We start from the raw sequence: 19,069 nt of genomic DNA on the forward strand, positions 1-19,069 counted from the left end.
GCCAGGTCTGTGTTTGCTTCAGTGGGGAGGGGTGGTCTCCGGTAGTTTGTGATATCTTGCAGGCCCTTTCACACTGATGCAGGATGGTTGGCTGAAAACCTGCTTTTCAGCTTTTCAGAGTAGCTTCTTTTGGCTATTCTGATCTCTTTTTTTCAGTAGGTTCACACTCTCGCATTTTATGTACATTACTGATCTGCCATATACTCTGTATATTGAGTTCTATTTAAACTTTCATTGTCTATATTGTCTGTATTGTGTCATATAGTCTGTTTAGTCTCGAATAGTCTAAACTAAATGTATAGTGTTATTTATGTCTGAGACTTATACTTACACATAGTTAATTGATCCCCCACACTTGGCCAATGAACCTAATTCTGAGTTGTCCTTATGCCAATCCTGTGTTGTCTTGGCTGTGTGTTTAGGGTCCTAGGGGCACCTGATCAATTATTTTTAAATATTTAATTATGTCTTATGTAATATATGTATCTTAAATATAAGATACACATATAAGACTATAGTTGTGATGGTCCATAAACAGAAAAAAAGATTAAATAAATAGAAATATAATATAATATAAATAGAGACCACAGCGATCCCTAATGGGAGAAGCCGACAGAAGAAGAAGAAGAAGAAGAAGAAGAAGAAGAAGAAGAAGAAGAAGAAGAAGAAGAAAAAGAAGGAGAAGGAGAAGAAGAGGAAAAAGAAGAAATTAAATAGAAAGTTTTTTATTTCAATACTTATGGTACAGTATAAACATCAGTAGAAACAATCCGATTTACAGTACAATATAGCCCAATGCCTAATACAGCTGTTCAAACTTTATTACAATACATTAATATCCTTGTAATAACAATGACCTTTAATAAGTGACATGAAACTGCTACTTTTCGTCCCCAAAAGTTTTTCCATATTGGGTTGCAGCTGATTTATTGACACTCAGAATATTATATTGGTAGGAGTCCGTGACACTTTTTCAAGTTTATCAGACTGCTCACAGAGGGAGGTCCTGCCAAAGATTTTGCAGATTAAAAAGTAAAACAAAAATAAATTATTATTAAGATCTGGCATTTCCCCCTTTTTTCTCTTCTGAAATATGGCATGGTGGGCAAAATCAAAAGGTTTTCACGAGTCAACTATGAACCCCAGGCGCTTGTTTGAGCATCTCTGCTCTAGTCACATCAGACTATGAATCTAAGATATGAGACATTAAAAAACCCTAATGCTATTCAAGGCGACTCTTTGCGCTTTATGTATTAAGTATGTGTCTTTAAAAAAATTGGTCAATGATTTTTGCAATAACAAAATCGCAATGTAATCTTGAGTGTTTTACTTAAACTAGAGACAGGACACACTCGGCCAGTAAAATCAAACTCCAGGAGGGAGTATTGGACTGCCGCCTATGCACAGCCAGTGCACCAGAGAGCGCTGTACATCCCGCTAGTCAAGCGAATTCCGGCTCTTTGAAGTGAATCGGTTCAGTTCAGCCCTATTTCTCTGTGTCGTTTGGGACTTAAATCCTATCAGGACACACCTACTACCTACAGCAATACAAAAGCCCTTAATAATGTCACTGTCATCTATTTGATATTTTAGCAGTTTTATAATTTGTAACCTAGTTTCTTTTTTATACCCATAGCATTGTTATGTTTCGAAAATAAACAATCAACAAATGAGTCGACTCGTTTTTTAACCCTACTGCTCGAGTCGTAGAAGAAGCGTAGAAGAAGAACATCCGCTCGAACCGGAAGTGGTGCCTGAGTGGAAGTCGAGCACGCCGAGTTACTTCGAACGAGAAGGTAGGTTTCTAATGTGTATATCAACATTATATTTACCTGTACTTGTGTCGGAAATAATTAGTTATTAAAATAAATAGATATTGTTCCAGAGTAATTATTTGAAGACATCAGCGGTGTGTTCTTTCGGTTTGAAGGCCTGGCTTTTGTTTACTGCCGAGCGCCATTTGCTTTTTTTGGCCTTTGTTCTGTTTGCTGTAGAAGCGTTTCTGAGTTGTTTTACGTAGCCATGCCTCATTTTATGTAGAAGTAGAACATATAAGAAATGATATAAAATGCGAATTGTGTTTTACAGAGTTGTAATCATCATGGCTGAAGATGAGGGATTTGTGGTGAGAGTTCGCGGGCTGCCCTGGTCCTGCTCCGTGGATGAAGTGGGCAGATTCTTTTCAGGTAATACATTGCAACTGATAAGTTTTTTTTCCCTCTAAAATGATCATATGTTGTGTTTTTAAAGTGCTCATCTTTGTTTTGTAGATTGCAAAGTCGCAAATAATGGGACGAGCATCCACTTCACCTACACCCGAGAAGGCAGACCAAGTGGAGAGGCGTTTGTGGAGCTGGAGTCAGAGGACGACTTGAAGATTGCTCTCAAAAAAGACAGAGAAACAATGGGACACAGATATGTAGAAGGTATTTGCAAAATCTGTTATCTATCTCTCTCTCTCGCTATATATATATCTTCTTCTTCTTCTTCTTTCGGCTGCTCCCATTAGGGGTCGCCACAGCGGATCATCCGTCTCCATACCACCCTGTCCTCTATATCTGCCTCTTTCACACCAACTACCTGCATGTCTTCCCTCACCACATCCATGAACCTCCTCCTTGGCCTTCCTCTTTTCCTCCTACCTGGTGGCTCCATCTTCAGCATTTTTCTACCAATATAATTCATGTCCCTTCTCTGCACATGTCCAAACCATCTCAATCTCGCCTCCCTCACCTTGTCACCAAAACATCCTACATGCGCTGTCCCTCTAATAAACTCATTTCTAATCTTGTCCATCCTCGTTGTCACATCCTCGCTCAGGGCCGATCCTTGGTGCAGTCCAACCTTCACCCTGAACCAGTCTGTCGTACCTACTGCACACTTTACTGCCGTTACACTGTCCTCATACATGTCCTGCACCACCCTCACATACTTCTCTGACACACCTGACTTCCTCATACAATACCACAACTCCTCTCTCGGCACCCTGTCGTACGCTTTCTCTAAATCCACAAATACACAATGCAGCTCCTTCTGTCCTTCTCTATACTTCTCCATCAACATCCTCAAAGCAAATAAGGCATCTGTGGTGCTCTTCCTCGGCATGAAACCATACTGTTGCTCACAGATGGTCACCTCTCCTCTCAGCCTGGCTTCCACTACTCTTTCCCATAACTTCATGGTGTGACTGATCAACTTAATTCCCCTGTAGTTACTGCAGGTCTGCACATCTCCCTTATGCTTAAAGATCGGTACCAGCACACTCCTTCTCCATTCCTCAGGCATCCTCTCCCCTTCCAGAATCCTGTTAAACAATCTGGTTAAAAACTCCACTGCCATCTCTCCTAAACATCTCCACGCTTCTACTGGTATGTCATCTGGTCCAACCGACTTTCCATTCTTCATCCTCTTAATCGCTGCTCTCACTTCCTCCTTACTAATCCTATCTACATCCTGCTTCACCAACTCCACATCCTCCAACCTTCTCTCTCTCTGATTTTCCTCATTCATCAGCTGCTCAAAATACTCCCTCCATCTTCTCAACACACTCTCCTCACTAGTCAACACATTTCCCTCTCAATCCTTTATTGCTCTAACTTGCAGTACATCCTTCCCAGCTCGGTCCCTCTGCTTGGCCAATCGGTATAAATCCTTTTCTCCTTCCTTAGTGTCCAACCTCTTATACAGTTCCTCATATGCCTTTTCCTTGGCTTTCGCCACATCCCTTTTAACCTGCTGCCGCATCTCCTTGTACTCCTGCCTACTTTTCTCATCACTCTGTCGATCCCACTTCTGTTTTGTCAATCTCTTTCCCCTAATGCTCTCCTGCACTTCCTCATTCCACCACCACGTCTCCTTATCTTGCTTTCTATATCTTCACCACCACCAAGCCCCTGTCTGACCTCTTCCCTGAACCTCACACTACACTCTTTCTCCTTCAGTTTCCACCATCTTATTCTTCTTTCAAACCTTACTTTCCTCCTCTTCTTCTTCGCCTCCAAAACCATCCTACAGACCACCATCCGATGCTGTCTAGCTACACTGACCCCCGCTAACACCTTACAGTCTCCAATCTCCTTCAGGTTGCATCTCCTACACAGAAGATAATCCACCTGTGTGCACCTTCCTCCACTCTTATACGTCACCCTATGATCCTCCTTCTTCCTAAAATACGTGTTCACCACTGCCATTTCCATCCTTTTAGCAAAATCTACCACCATCTGCCCTTCCACATTCCTCTCCTTAAAACCATACCTACCCATCACCTCCTCATCACCTCTGTTCCCTTCACCTACATGCCCATTAAAGTCTGCCCCAATCACCAATCGTTCTTTCCTAGGTACACCATCTACCACTTCATCTAATTCACTCCAGAATCTTTCCTTCTCCTCCATCTCACAGCCAACTTGTGGAGCATAGGCACTGATGACATTTATCATCATCCCTTCAACTTCCACCTTCACGATCATCACCCTATCAGAAACTCTCTTCACCTCCACTACACTCTTACTGTACGCTTCCTTCAGAATCACCCCTACACCATTTCTCTTTCCATCCACACCATGATAAAACAGTTTAAACCCACCTCCAATGTTCCTGGCCTTACTCCCTTTCCACTTGGTCTCCTGAACACACAACATATCTACCTTTCTCCTCTCCATCATATTAGCTATCTCTCTCCCTTTACCCGTCATAGTACCAACATTTAAAGTACCAACCCAAACCTCTACTCTCCTACACTGCTCCTTTTCCTGCCGTCTCTGTAGACGCCTTCCTCCTCTCCTTCTCCCCCTTCGGCCAACAGTAGCCCAATTTCCACCGGTACCCTGTCGGCTAACGATACCTGTGGCGGTCGTTGTTAACCCGGGCCTCGATCGATCCGGTATGAAATTCTCATTTGTGATCCGCATATTTGATTTGGCACATGTTTTACGCTGGATGCCCTTCCTAACGCAACCCTCCCCATTTACCCGGGCTTGGGACCGGCACTAAGAGTACACTGGCTTGTGCCCCCCTAATGGCTGGGTTCTCGCTATATATATATATAAATATATATATTTTTTTATTCTGACCTTTGCAATTTGGACTTTTTTTCCCTCTCAACTCTAACTTTATTTCTTGTAAACATCCAACATTTTTGGTACATTCACTGGCTACATTTGTGTATGTATATTATACAGAGAGCAAGAGAATGCTGAGGAAGGGAAAGTGGTATATGTACATTTCTTTAGTATGCTTTTTGTGTAGAAGTATATCTATACATTCAATATATCATACAAACATCTGTATATAATGTCTAAGTGTTTTCCACAGTAATTTAGCTGTACAGGTAATACATTAAGAAGCTTATGCCAGAAATTAGTCAGTCACTATAATTCCACCAATAAGCATGTAAATCATGTGATTTACATTCCAAAATTTCACTCATAATTCTGTTGCAATACAGATGTCATGAGAAAACCTTGGTGTCTGTCAAATGAGCAGTGAACTACAATGTAGTTAGTGGGTTGTTTATATAGATTGTAACAATCTACAGATTGTCTGTGAAGTAGTCCCACTCAGTTTAAAAGAAATATATATATAAGTAAAATGAATTAAAAAAAAAAAAAAAAAAAAAAGTATATATATATATATATATATATATATATATATATATATATATATATATATTATATATATATATATATACTTTTTTTTTTTTTTTATTATTATTTTTTTATTATTATTATTTTTTATTCATTTTATTTATAAGGATAAGTGCAGCTTCGATCACAGATACCAGTCCTGTGTATCGCTTTACTGGGAGCATGTGGTGATTTTTTTTTTCCTTCAGATTTTTCCAATTGTCACCTGTTTTCATCATCATGCTTAAAAACCTGTTTGTTCTTGTGTCTTGTTGCATTATGGAAACACACACTCTCTTCCTATAGTATTTAAATCCAATAACGTGGAGATGGACTGGGTTCTTAAGCACACTGGTCCAAACGGTCCAGAGATGGAAGGAGACGGACTGGTGCGACTGCGTGGCTTGCCTTTTGGCTGCAGCAAAGAGGAGATTGTACAATTCTTCTCAGGTATGTTGCTGCCATTCTTAATAGCAGAGAGCAGTGTTTGAATTCACTGACATATAAATGCATTTTCTGGCCATTTGCATGTTGATTCTTAAGTTGTATTTTTTTTTTCTGGATGGCATCTATTGATCTGGACAAAATCATTCATATCAATCAAAACACAATTCAGACGTTAGGTTGTCTAATCAAACTGGTAGAACCATCTAGTTACTTTCAATGCATTGAGATGTCAGTGTGTATGGTTTCTTAATATTATGATTTATTAAAATTATTTTGTCAGAATCATAAAGTAAGAACCGTATGAATGGGCATGTGATTTAATGTGTCCCCCGCTGGGGTTATCTGTCCTTGGGTTGAAGGGTTGGAAATCGTGCCAAATGGGATAACATTGCCGGTGGACTACATGTGGAGGAGTACGGGGGAGGCCTTCGTGCAGTTTGCTTCACAGGAAATAGCTGAAAAGGCTCTAAAGAAACACAAGGAAAGAATAGGGCACAGGTGGGGATGGTTGGCGGGTTCAGCTGCTTTTCTTGTGGAATTCACTGACTTCAGTCATGACGCCTGTTTGCCAGACACAGATTAAGCCAAGCCTATGACTAAAGTCCCCTTTGAGAAGGTAAGTCAAGAGCCTTGACTTGACCTGTGCCTGGAAAACTGGCCAGCAATGTGTTACCACTATACATAATTAACCCACACAAGTGTCATGGATATGCACTCCAGAAGAGGAATTTCATCACATTCATGGGTTGTGTATATATATATATATATATTTTTTTTTCTCCTGTTGGTTTGTATATTCAACTGTTCCAATTAGTGGATAGTTGAAACCTGTTTATTTTGTCTATGTAAAATTGTCTACTTGTGGCTATTGTAAATAATTATTTAAAAACATAACTCACTCAAAGCCCTTTATTCCAGTTTCTTGTTTTAGACAAACCCTGTTTTTGCAGCCAGCAAGGCAAAAATGTAAACATAAAATGAATTTGTTTTGTAAAAACATGATGTTTAGCAGAATTCTGCTAATAAATTCAGGGATGTCCAAAGGGTTTCTTCCAAACTACCATATATTTGTAAGAACTCTATTCTGTGCATTGCACATGTTACTAATGTCTAAATCTCTGGACTTTTGGAGTTTTTATCTGTCTCAGCTGAAAGAAATAGAAGGGCTGCAGAAGTGTAATCCTTGAAATATCGAGATGTTTTGTGCGAAAGGTGGTATTCAGAGGCTTATTGTCCTCTCACTTCAACCAGCAGTTCTGACAGATCGAGGAACTGAAACGAGAAACGTGGCACTGACATCTTTCTGTGGACACGTAGGTACATTGAGATCTTCAAGAGCAGCCGTGCTGAAGTGCGCACTCATTACGAGCCTCCTCGCAAAGGCATGAGCATGCAGAGACCTGGCCCGTACGACAGGCCCAGTGGGGGCGGCCGTGGCTATAACAGCATGAGCAGAGGAGGTTCCTTCGACAGGTCACGACGTGGAGGATATGGAGGAGGTGCGATATTTTTGGATTTGAGGAATTTGCCATAACTTACTTTCCTTCAAGTGAATAGTGTTGTATTTGTTTAATAGTCTCATCTTTTTCTTTTATACTAATGAATATGTGAAATGTTTTTTTTCCTTTAGGAATGTCAGAAGGACACTACAGAGATAGCGGTTCTAACTTTTCAAGCACCACTGGCCACTGCGTGCACATGAGAGGTCTGCCGTACCGGTCCACAGAAAATGACATCTACACCGTAAGAATCTATGCACAGCTGGATTATGTATTTTTATAATAAAAAAAAACTAATAAATATTATGTTTTGTCCCTCGCAGTTTTTCTCGCCCTTGAACCCCGTGCGTGTACACATCGAAGTGGGTCCTGATGGCCGCGTGACCGGAGAAGCCGACGTGGAATTCGCCACACACGAGGACGCTGTGGCCGCCATGTCTAAGGATAAGGCCAATATGCGTATGTACCGGTGACAAAGAACTGGATTTGGACAGGAATGGATTTTTAGTTTTGCTTACCGGTTTTCTTTTTGCTGTTTCCAGAGCATCGTTATGTTGAGCTTTTCTTAAACTCGACAGAAAGGGGCAGTAATGGAGGATATGGAGGCCACATGGGAGGAATAGGTACATTGTGTAAATGAAGCTCAATGTTTTACCAGGATCAAGCGTGGTGTTAAAGCTAGTATAGGTGTTTATTAATACAAGATTTTTTTTTATTTTAGGTAATCAGTCTTCTTATGGTCATGGTGGTCAGAATATGGGAGGTGGCTATGGAGGAGGCTATAATAACCAGTCAAGTATGGGGGGATACAATGATTATGGTATGTGTCAGCTTTAAACACAAGACGTTTCTTAAAAATGCCAATTGCAGTGTTAATGATATCATTTACTTTGTGCTTTTTTTTTTTCTCTCCTGACAGGTAACCAGAACAGCAGTTATTACGGTGGCAGCCGTGGCTCCATGGGCATGAACGGTGGCATGAGCATGAGCGGAGGCTGGGGCATGTGAGAGCTTTCATTTCACAGCCACCAAGGGCAAAAATAAACATTTTGGGGAATAGAAACGTGCCAGAACGACTACAGATTTTCTTTAAGAGGAGCGAGGAATCGATCGGACCATTTCCTGTTTCTCTGTTTTGAGTGTTCGCACTGCGGTCAGTGTCTCAGTCCTTGTATTATGAATCTGCCTAAACACTGTTAAAGCAAGGTTCATGCCTTTATCCTGACTGTGCTCTAAATCTTGAGCCAAGTTTATGCTTGTAAATATTCTCATTCATGTCTAGTACAGAGGCTGTCAAAAGCCTTCAAAATCTCTGTTTTGATGAAAGGTTTTTATAATGTGAAGGGTGTGATTTTTTTCTTTTCTTTTTTTTATAGCAAACTGGAAAAACCTCTTTTGGCCAAATTTGATATAAATCTAGATCTATTAATTTTGAATGGTTGTAGGCATGCCTTTCTTTCCCAGAGTCTGTCACTGATTTATCAAATAAACTTGTTTGTGGTTATAACCGTGTCTGCGTATGTTTTATTGCAGCTAGTGAAACTCGAGAGATAATGTCTGTTCGAATTTACAGCCAAATAGCTTTAAGCATCATCTGCTTGTGGAACTCTGTTTTGGCAACAACTGTTAATTAAATTATTAATTGGTGATTTTAATTCTATTTATACCCCAATGTTGAGTTTTTAAATGGGACTCAAGAACACGATAATCAAAATTTCTTGTGTAATTACACAAAAAAAACACTAACTAGCTAATTGTTGGGGCTTATGGTTTAGTTTGTGACCAGAAAAAATGGCTATCAATTTTTTAATTGATAGTTAATTATGCCACGTATTTGGTAAAACCTAAAAAAATAACCCTTCACTTACCATACTTTTTTATTATTTTTTTTTGTTTAAAAAAAAAATGGCAAAGTAGCCAGCTTTTGTTGATCACCCTGTGTGTAGGTAGATTGGTAGGTAGGTCGGTCGGTCGGTAGACTGCTTAGTACCATAGTTACACAAAGTAAGTTAAGTCTTCTTTCGGCTTCTCCCATTAGAGGTCGCCACAGCGGATCATCCGTCTCCATCCTCCACCTTGAACCAGGCTGTTCCTACTGCACACTACTGCTGTCACACTGTCCTCATACATGTCCTGCACCACCCTCACATACTTCTCTGATATACTTGACTTTCTTATACAATACCACAACTCCTCTTTCGTCACCCTGTCGTACGCTTTCTCTAAATACACAATGCAACGCCTTCTGACCTTCTCTATACTTCTCCATCAACATTCTCAAAGCAAATAATGCATCTGTAGTGCTCTTGGCATGAACCTATACTGTTGCTCACATTGGTGAATAGGTATGCTTACTGTGGCTTCCACTACTCTTTCCCATAACTTGACTGATCAACTTAATTCCCCTGTAGTTACTGCAGTCTGCACATTTCCCTTATGCTTAAAGATCGCTACCAGCACACTCCTCCTCCATTCCTCAGGTATCTTCTTACCTTCCAGAATCTTGTTAATCTTGTTTAAAACTCCACTGCATCTCTCCTAAACATCTCCATGCTTCTACCGGTATGTCATCTTGTCCAACCGACTTTCCACTCTTCATCCTCTTAATCGCTGCTCTCACTTGCTCCTTACTAATCCTATCTACATCCTGCTTCACCATCCCCACACGATCCAACCTTCTCTCTCTCTCATTTTCTTTGTTCATCATTTGCTCAAAATACTCCATCCATCTTCTCAACACACTCTCCTCACTATTCAATACATTCCATCTCCATTCTTTATTGCTCTAACTTGCACAAATCCTTTTCTCCTTCCTTAGTGTCCAACTTCTTATACAGCTCCTCATATGCCTTTTCCTTGGCTTTCACCACATCCCTCTTTACCTGCTGCCGGATCTCCTTGTACTCCTGCCTACTTTTCTCATCTCTGTTGATCACAATTCCATTTTGCCAACCTCTTATGCTCTCCTGCACTTCTTCATTCCACCACCACGTCTCTTTGTCATCCTTTCTAGTTCCAGATGTCACACCGAATACCTTCCTAGCTGTCTCCCTTATCACTTCTCCAGTAGTTGCCCAATCATCCAGCAACTCTTCACCACCACTGAGCCCTTGTCTGACCTCTTCCCTGGATCTCGCACTACAGTCTTCCTTCTTCAGTTTCCACCATCTTATTCTTCTTTCAGTCCTCACTCTCCTTCTCTTCCTTTTTACCTCCAAAACCATCCTACAGACCACCATCCAATGCTGTCTAGCAACACTGTTCTCTGCTATCACCTTACAATCTCCTTCAGGTTGCATCTCCTACATAGAACATAGTCCACCTGTGTGCACCTTCCTTCACTCTTATACGTCACCCTCTGATCCTCCTTCTTCTTAAAATGTGTTCACCACTGCCATTTCCATCCTTTTAGCAAAATCTACCACCATCTGCCCTTCCACATTCCTCTCCTTAAGGCCATACCTACCCATCACCTCCTTATCACCTCTGTTCCCTTCACCTACATGCCCATTAAGGTCTGCCCCATTCTCCAATCGTTCTTTCCTAGGTAACCCTTCTAACATTCCATCTAAATCCAGAATATTTCCTCCACAAATTTACAACCCACTTGTGGAGCATAAGCACTAATGACATTTATCATCACCCCTTCAACTTCCAGCTTTACGTTCATCACCCTATCAGAAACATCTTAACCTCCACTAAACTCTTACTGTACTCTTCCTTCAGAATCACCCCTACACCATTTCTCTTTATATCCACACCATAATAGAACACTTCACACCCACCTGCAATGTTCCTGGCCTTTCTCCTTTTCCACTTGGTCTCCTGAACACACAACATATCTACATTTCTCCTCTCCATCATATCAGCTACCTCTCTCCCTTTACCAGTCATAGTACCAACATTTAAAGTACCAAGCAGAACCTCCCCTCTCTTACACTTCTCCTGTCCCTGCTGTCTCTGTAGACGTCTTCCTCCTCTCCTTCTCCTCCTTCGGCCAACAGTAGCCCAATTTCCACCAGTACCCTGTTGGTAAACAACACCTTTGGCGGTCGTTGGTAACCCAGGCCTTCCTAATGCAACCCTCACCATTTATCCGGGCTTGGGACCGGCACTAAGAGTGCACTGGCGTGTGCAACCATAATGGCTGGGTTTGTGTAGCTATAAGTAAACTATCAATCACCAAGTTAGTAGACTCTTCCACTGACATTCATTATAAAGTCAAGGTGATGTTACATAAAAATGCATCACTGATTTGGTTATTGACATTTATAACCTTGTGCATTTTCTATAAAGATTGTGTAAACCTGTCCAAATCTCCCTTCAGTTGGATTTTCGACGTCAGACAACATTAAAGCAATGGGCCACAAGAGGGCGCTCATTACACGTAGTCTTTTTACTGTGCGCCCTCTATTGGCTCAATGCTTTTATTCAGAAAAAGACAAAGCAAAAAATTATTTTTCTTATGACTAAAATGTAGTAATTGTGGTTTACCTTTAAAAGCACAGTGATTCTCCAACAGTTACAGTTTTTTATAGGTTTTTAATTACTTTATATACTATATATACTATATATATATATATATATATATATATATATATATATATATATATATATATATATATATACATACACAGTACAGACCAAAAGTTTGGAGACACCTTCTCCTTCAAAGAGTTTTCTTTATTTTCATGACTATGAAAATTGTAGAGTCACACTGAAGGCATCAAGGGCTATTTGACCAAGAAGGAGAGTGATGGGGTGCTGCGCCAGATGACCTGGCCTCCACAGTCACCGGACCTGAACCCAATCGAGATGGTTTAGGGGTGAGCTGGACCGCAGAGTGAAGGCAAAAGGGCCAACAAGTGCCAAGCATCTCTCAGGGAACTCCTTCAAGACTGTTGGAAGACCATTTCAGGTGACTACCTCTTGAAGCTCACCAAGAGAATCCCAAGAGTGTGCAAAGCAGTAATCAAAGCAAAAGGTGGCTACTTTGAAGAACCTAGAATATGACATTTTTCAGTTGTTTTACACTTTTTTGTTATGTATATAATTCCATATATAATTCCACATGTGTTAATTCATAGTTTTGATGCCTTCAGTGTGAATTTAAAATTTTCATAGTCATGAAAATAAAGAAAACTCTTTGAATGGTGTGTCCAAACTTTTGGTTTGTACTGTGTATATATATATATATGTTGTGTTCTTTTTTCCAGCACACCTAATTCTTAACTAACCCAAGTCTATATTATATTATTATTATAAAATATTTTAATACGCATATTGAAAACAACACAACTTCTTGCTAGAAGATCAGCAAGATAACAATAATAATTAATTTTGACAATATTTTCAAAAAGCAACTTGTTCATTATGATGGCTCTTAATGTAGTATCAATTCAGGTATGTTGAGACATCAGGTTGGTATGAAGGATGTTTAATAGCCTGTACAGAACCCTTTCTTCAACATCACCATTGCTCATTAATGATCTTGTGGCTGAACAGACAAATCCTCACAGCCATGCTCCAATATCTTGTGTAATGCCTTATAACACAACACAAACCAACACGAAGACTAACAAGCATATATACATTTGATGGTCCATTGTCTATATATATTTATAGGTATATTGTATATAACATATTAATAATGCATTATTACATGACAGGTTTGTTCATTTGGGAGAGTCCAAACATACTATAATTGAGCATAGAAAAAATAGATAATGGATAAATAAAATATTTCACAGCGATTGTTATATTATGTAAAAATAGAAAGTATGTGCATTGAATGGTTTGATTATATTAATATCCAAAGCAATAAATTAGACTTGGACATCAAGACTATTACTTAGGCCTACAAGTGTGTATGCAGACTGTATTTATATAGCTGTACATATGTATATGTTTATTTATTATGTTATTTTTATGTACTTTAATCCTATTATGCCACTACTGCAAATAATTTGTTTTCATAGTCAGTTTTCTTTTAATTCTATCTTAAATTACTATTGAAAATTAATTGCAGTGTGATATTTAAGTCAGCTGTTTTCATTCAATATTATAACGGTACATGATACATTTGGCCTACATGACCAAAAAGCCATACCTGACCTCAGTATACTCTTGTAGACAAATATGCACAAATCTGTGGAAATATCCTAAATGTATTGGAAATCCATCCCAGAAGTTAATTTAATGAGCAAAGGGCGAGTGAAAATGTAATTGGATGTCCACAAACCTTTGGCCATGACAATTTTAGAAAATGCAGCCTATGTTTATTGACATTGTGTATAATCTGAGGGGATTTTGCTTTACTAGAGACAAAAACCAGATAGATAGATAGATAGATAGATAGATAGATAGATAGATAGATAGATAGATAGATAGATAGATAGATAGATAGATAGATAGATAGATAGAGATAGATAGATAGATAGATAGATAGATAGATAGATAGATAGATAGATAGATAGATACATACATACATACATACATACATACATACATACATACATAGATAGATAGATAGATAGATAGATAGATAGATAGATAGATAGATAGATAGATAGATAGATAGATAGATAGATAGATAGATAGATAGATAGATAGACAGACAGACAGACAGACTCTTTAAACACCAGATGGCGCTCGGGGATACAGCCTCCTCCTATCACACCCCCCCCCCCCCCAACACACACACACACACACACACACACACACACACACACACACACACAATACCGTGTTCAGCATTATACCTTTAAATAGTGCTGAATTGGCAAATGTGGCATAAGACAAGCTCTGTTTTAAAATGGTTTCAGTGGTTTTGCATCTTTGTTAGTTTGCTTCCTAATGGTTATGTAGGAATTCCTATAAGCATTTGCACGTTTTTGGAGCATTCATAAACACCGGCGTCGTTATTATTATTATATAATATATTTCTCTCTATTGATTTCTCAGGTGTGTCCGTGATTCATAGAGGAAGTGAAGAGCGCACAGTGCGGCTATAAAACAGCCGGGGCGGTGCAAAACTAATTCTGTTCTTCTGTACACACACATTCTCTCTCTCTCTCTCTCTCTCTCTCTCTCTCTCTCTCTCTCTCTCTCTCTCTCTCTCTCTCTCTCTCTCTCTCACACACACACACACACACACACACACACACTTTCTGCTCCTCTCAGGTCAATCAACTAAGCGGACCTTAAGCTCTGTGGACACCTGGACCCTAAGTGGATACAACAATTATTTGGAATATGAACACCTTTCGACTTATTTTCCTGCATTGTGTTGGTGGGTGTTTTTTAGCTTTTCATATGTTTATGGTTGGAACCTGGCATTGACATGAAGTCTAAATAAATGCTGAAGTTCACCAAGGTGTTCTGTCTTTAAGACGTTTTAATGACTTTAAACACGAGTGATGGAAGCCTTAGTACTCTTATTGATTGCATTTATATAATGATTAAATTATTATGCAATGCAGTGTATTATTAATGCAGGTAAAAAAAGGTTTTCTGGACCTAAATCTAACTATTAAAGCTGTAGTTTTGTTTAAAAGAAAAGTTTTTTTATGGAAATCAGGAAAAATGTTCCCACATGACTAATGTCAAAACTGCTTGAGATTCCACACCTGCTAACCGTCACCTTTATTTGCAGTTTTCCTCCAGCTGAGTGGCTGCGCGTTCCAGGATGAGAGTGTGAACCGTGCAGTGACAGTAGGGAAACGACTACACACACCAGCTGAAGTGCACACTCCAGACAATGACACCAAAATGGATGAACATCTGGACAGTAATGAAGGCAACATCTCTGCGGAATATGAGGACAACTATCCCAATGGTAGCATCGAATTCAGTCTTACATCTGTCTGTCTGTCTGTCTGTTTTCCTGTCTGCATATTTATCTATCTATCTATCTATCTATCTATCTATCTATCTATCTATCTATCTATCTATCTATCTATCTATCTATCTATCTATCTATCTGTTTTCCTGTCTGTCTGTCTGTCTGTCTGTCTGTCTGTCTGTCTGTCTGTCTCTGACTGTCTATGTCTATCCATCTGTCTAACTGTCTGCCTAACATTTTCCAAAGAAGCTCAATGTACTGTTTGTACATGCAGCTGATAAGACCTCATTCAATGTCTTCATGTATTTTACTTAATTACCTTGATATAGTTAGATGAGTTGGATCAATAATCCAAGCACGATTCCACACTGTATTCGTGTTCAGCTAAATCAGAGGGAAAGGCGATATGTAAGATATGAAGATGACATGACGGAGCCTACTTTAAGTAGACATCATCAAATACGCTTAATGGAAATTCTTTAAATGACTGCCAAGTATCTGACACCCCCATTTTCGCCCTGGTGAAAAGCCATATGTCGGTAATTTGATGTGTCCCCAGCACTGGATTAACTAATACAGTGTATATTTGTGGGGCAGCCTGATGGTGCAGCGGGTAGCATTGCTGCCTCCCACCTCTGTGGTGGTCCAGGGATCGACCTTGTGCTTGGGTTACTGTTAGTTCCCTCTGCGTTTGTGTACGTTTCTTTCCATCTTCCAAAAATTGATTGTACCTCCTAAGTTAATTTATGCGTGCATGGTGACACCCCATTCAGAGTGCATTTCTTCCCCACACCCAGTGTTCTGGATCTGACCCAACCGTGACCAGGTTAAACTAGTGACTCCTGGTGAATGGATGTAGCATTTATTATTTATTCGTATATATTATATAATTCTATATTTAATTGTAAATGTGTTGCCTTAGCACTACATTTTTCTGTCATTTTTTGACCTGGAATTTCTTTTTTTTCTCCGCAGTTGCTTTTTCCACAAAGCCTAAAGTTCCCTCACGGTCCACATTGAAAGGTCAAAGGAAGGGCAGTGATAGGAAAAACCCCTGCCGTAGGAGCAAATACCTCAATTATTGCGTTAATGGAGTTTGCCACTACTTGGCAGAACTGAACCAAACAACTTGCATGTAAGTTATACATAATACAATTAACTAAACAAGTTGGAATTTGCAAGATTTTGGCTCAGTGTTATCAGTGCTTGATGTGGTATATATTTGCAGATGTGAGTCAGGATACTCAGGCGATAGGTGCCACCTGTTCATCCTGCCTGTTGGCAAAGAAGATGAAGGCAACAGTCACACCACAGCTTTGGCCGTAATGGCCGCAGTTCTATCCTTAACATGTGTCACCATAATTGCCATTTTACTGGCATTAAGGTTAGTACTTTTGCTAAGCACATGCAACTATTCTACAGTTACACGTCGCTGTAGTCTAAAGCAATGGTAAATGTGCCTTTACAGGTGTCAAAAAAAAGATGACAGTAGTGCAGATGAGAAGATCAGACTACAGCCACTGCACAGTAGTGAAGAAAAAGCAAAGTGAGTCAAATGTTTTTGAATATTTTGAAAACATTATGAACATACAATACATTTTTTTTTTTTTTTTTGCTATCTCAGAAATCTTCATCGCATAGATATTAATTATCATTTGATATATTTTCTACTAGAGAATCAAACCAGTGGTTCAGTGGACTTGATGGCTACCACCTGGAGACCTCCTGTCAACGGTGAAGAGGAAAGCGCCATTGTCCTGAACATCATATGTCTCCAAAGGATGACTTAAAGGAAATGATAAACATTGATTTGAAGATTGTAAGAAACACTTCTGTGTAGCTCCAAAATGTAAAAGAACATATTTACATTTACGATTTTTAACGTACTATTTATTTATTTTTAAAAGATACTTGAGCTCTATAAGGTCAGTCCTGATAGTGTATTTATTTATATATTAATTATTTATTTTGTCATGTAATAATGATGTATATTTACCAAATGCACTGCCAGTTTATCAGTTGTATGGTGCAATCTGTGAGCAATGATGCATTGTTGGTGGTTTTGTTCCTGTACTCCAGCATGTTGAGCATGAAATGAATCCATGAGTGCTAGTTTAAAGAACATTATTGTTCATCATTCAAGTTTTCATTACCAGGACTGGGATAGCATCATCGAGGAAGATGTTTAGTATTTAGTGAGGCCTGTACATTTCAGGTGATCACTGAAAAAAGGAAAAAAAAAAACTTTTTTTTTAGTAAAAGAAAATTGATAAAGAAAACAAATTTATAGCACCAAGTCCTATATAAGATCACCTTAATTTGGATCTACTAATTTACAATTCATTGACAGCAGACGATTGTGTACAGGGTGGTGCATTAAGCATTAAAGCTACAATTATGCACTTTTATTTTTATAATCAGTTTATCATGGAGTACAGAGTGCAATAAAACTAGAAAACAATCACTGTTTACTAACTGCAGGCTTAAGGTTTTTTTTTTTCTTCATGTTTTTCGATAATTATTATTGTATAACCAACAGACAATGAAAGAATATCCCTGTTTATGCCAAATTATTACTGAAACCAATTTGATGACTATACTGTGAAAAAGAAGAGAATACCTTGGTTTGTATTTTACTAGGCAAAAATGTGGAAGCAAAAAGGATTTGTAAAGTTTCAATAGTGTTCTACTTACAATTGACTCAATACAATGCACACCAGTGAGAGTCAAACCATTGAAATCTCTATTAAATGCATACTACTGTAAAATATAAAATGATCATCTTTATGCCAAAATAAATTAGTGCTGCTTCCAGATTTTTCTCTTGTAATATATGTAAGAATTGTTGGTTTATTTAAGCAGTATTGATTTACTTGGTGGTACATAATAAATTCCTTGACACTATATAATTGCCAGCTCAGTTACTATTTCAAAAAGTGGGAAATAACTAACACAGTTAATATTTGAGAATGTATGCATTGCTTAGTTGGCAATAAAAGTAGTTATATTTTCTACACTGTGTTCTACATTGTTGGCAGCTTTAGGTAAGCAGAATACGCTGTATGACAACTTTTTTGTTTTTTGCTTGTTTTTTTGTTTGTTTTTGTTTTTTTATATTTTCAGATTTTAGATCTGAAGTAGACACTAAAGTAGATAGTCACCCTGCATATAAATAGACACTGACATACACAAAGCTGACAGCTACATTTACTATTTGAGACACACCCTTTCACAAAATTGTTGCATTATCACCTCATCAGGCTAAGCTGTGAACAAGTTGGTTCTGGCGTTTAAAAAAAAAGTGATATAAAAATCACTTAATTAGACAAGACCCAGTGATTCCCTTAATTATGGTAGTAATGTAACACTGAAAATGTATCATCACTTCTCATTTGTGTGGTTTTAATTAACCATGGTACCATATTTTAGTTAGTTGTAAATAGTTGTAGTTTATTCTTAAGTATTAAATTATATCAGGATAGTTTTTTTTTAGTTTCTTTACAGTTAATCTGTACATGCAGGATCACATCAAATGGAAAATAACTACTAATAGCTTAATGGAACTAATTTTATTTAAAAAAACTTATTTTCGAATAAAAAAAAAATGCATCCGATACAAATTTGTATTCCCTTACAAAATCATTGAATGAATCAAT

At 38.6% G+C, this 19,069-nt stretch overlaps 2 protein-coding genes across 2 annotated transcripts; both read left to right on the forward strand.

The window, feature by feature from the left end:
* Positions 1-667: 667 nt before the first annotated feature.
* hnrnph1l (heterogeneous nuclear ribonucleoprotein H1, like) lies at positions 668-9,077 on the forward strand. The gene is made up of 11 exons (XM_083565467.1): positions 668-1,796; positions 2,089-2,186; positions 2,271-2,426; positions 5,931-6,074; positions 6,431-6,569; positions 7,389-7,570; positions 7,702-7,814; positions 7,894-8,029; positions 8,113-8,193; positions 8,292-8,390; positions 8,490-9,077. Exons 2-11 carry the CDS (start codon positions 2,102-2,104, stop codon positions 8,576-8,578), a joined length of 1,224 nt encoding a protein of 407 aa, XP_083421593.1. The 5' UTR covers positions 668-1,796; positions 2,089-2,101; the 3' UTR covers positions 8,579-9,077.
* A 5,206-nt stretch (positions 9,078-14,283) lies between these two features.
* On the forward strand, positions 14,284-18,427 carry hbegfb (heparin-binding EGF-like growth factor b). The gene is made up of 6 exons (XM_083564271.1): positions 14,284-14,861; positions 15,225-15,407; positions 16,389-16,548; positions 16,642-16,797; positions 16,882-16,959; positions 17,088-18,427. Exons 1-6 carry the CDS (start codon positions 14,825-14,827, stop codon positions 17,149-17,151), a joined length of 678 nt encoding a protein of 225 aa, XP_083420397.1. The 5' UTR covers positions 14,284-14,824; the 3' UTR covers positions 17,152-18,427.
* The last annotated feature ends 642 nt before the right edge of the window (positions 18,428-19,069 follow it).

This window comes from Silurus aristotelis, assembly GCF_946808225.1.
Source record: "Silurus aristotelis genome assembly, chromosome: 16".
In the NCBI taxonomy this organism is placed as follows: Eukaryota; Metazoa; Chordata; class Actinopteri; order Siluriformes; family Siluridae; genus Silurus; species Silurus aristotelis.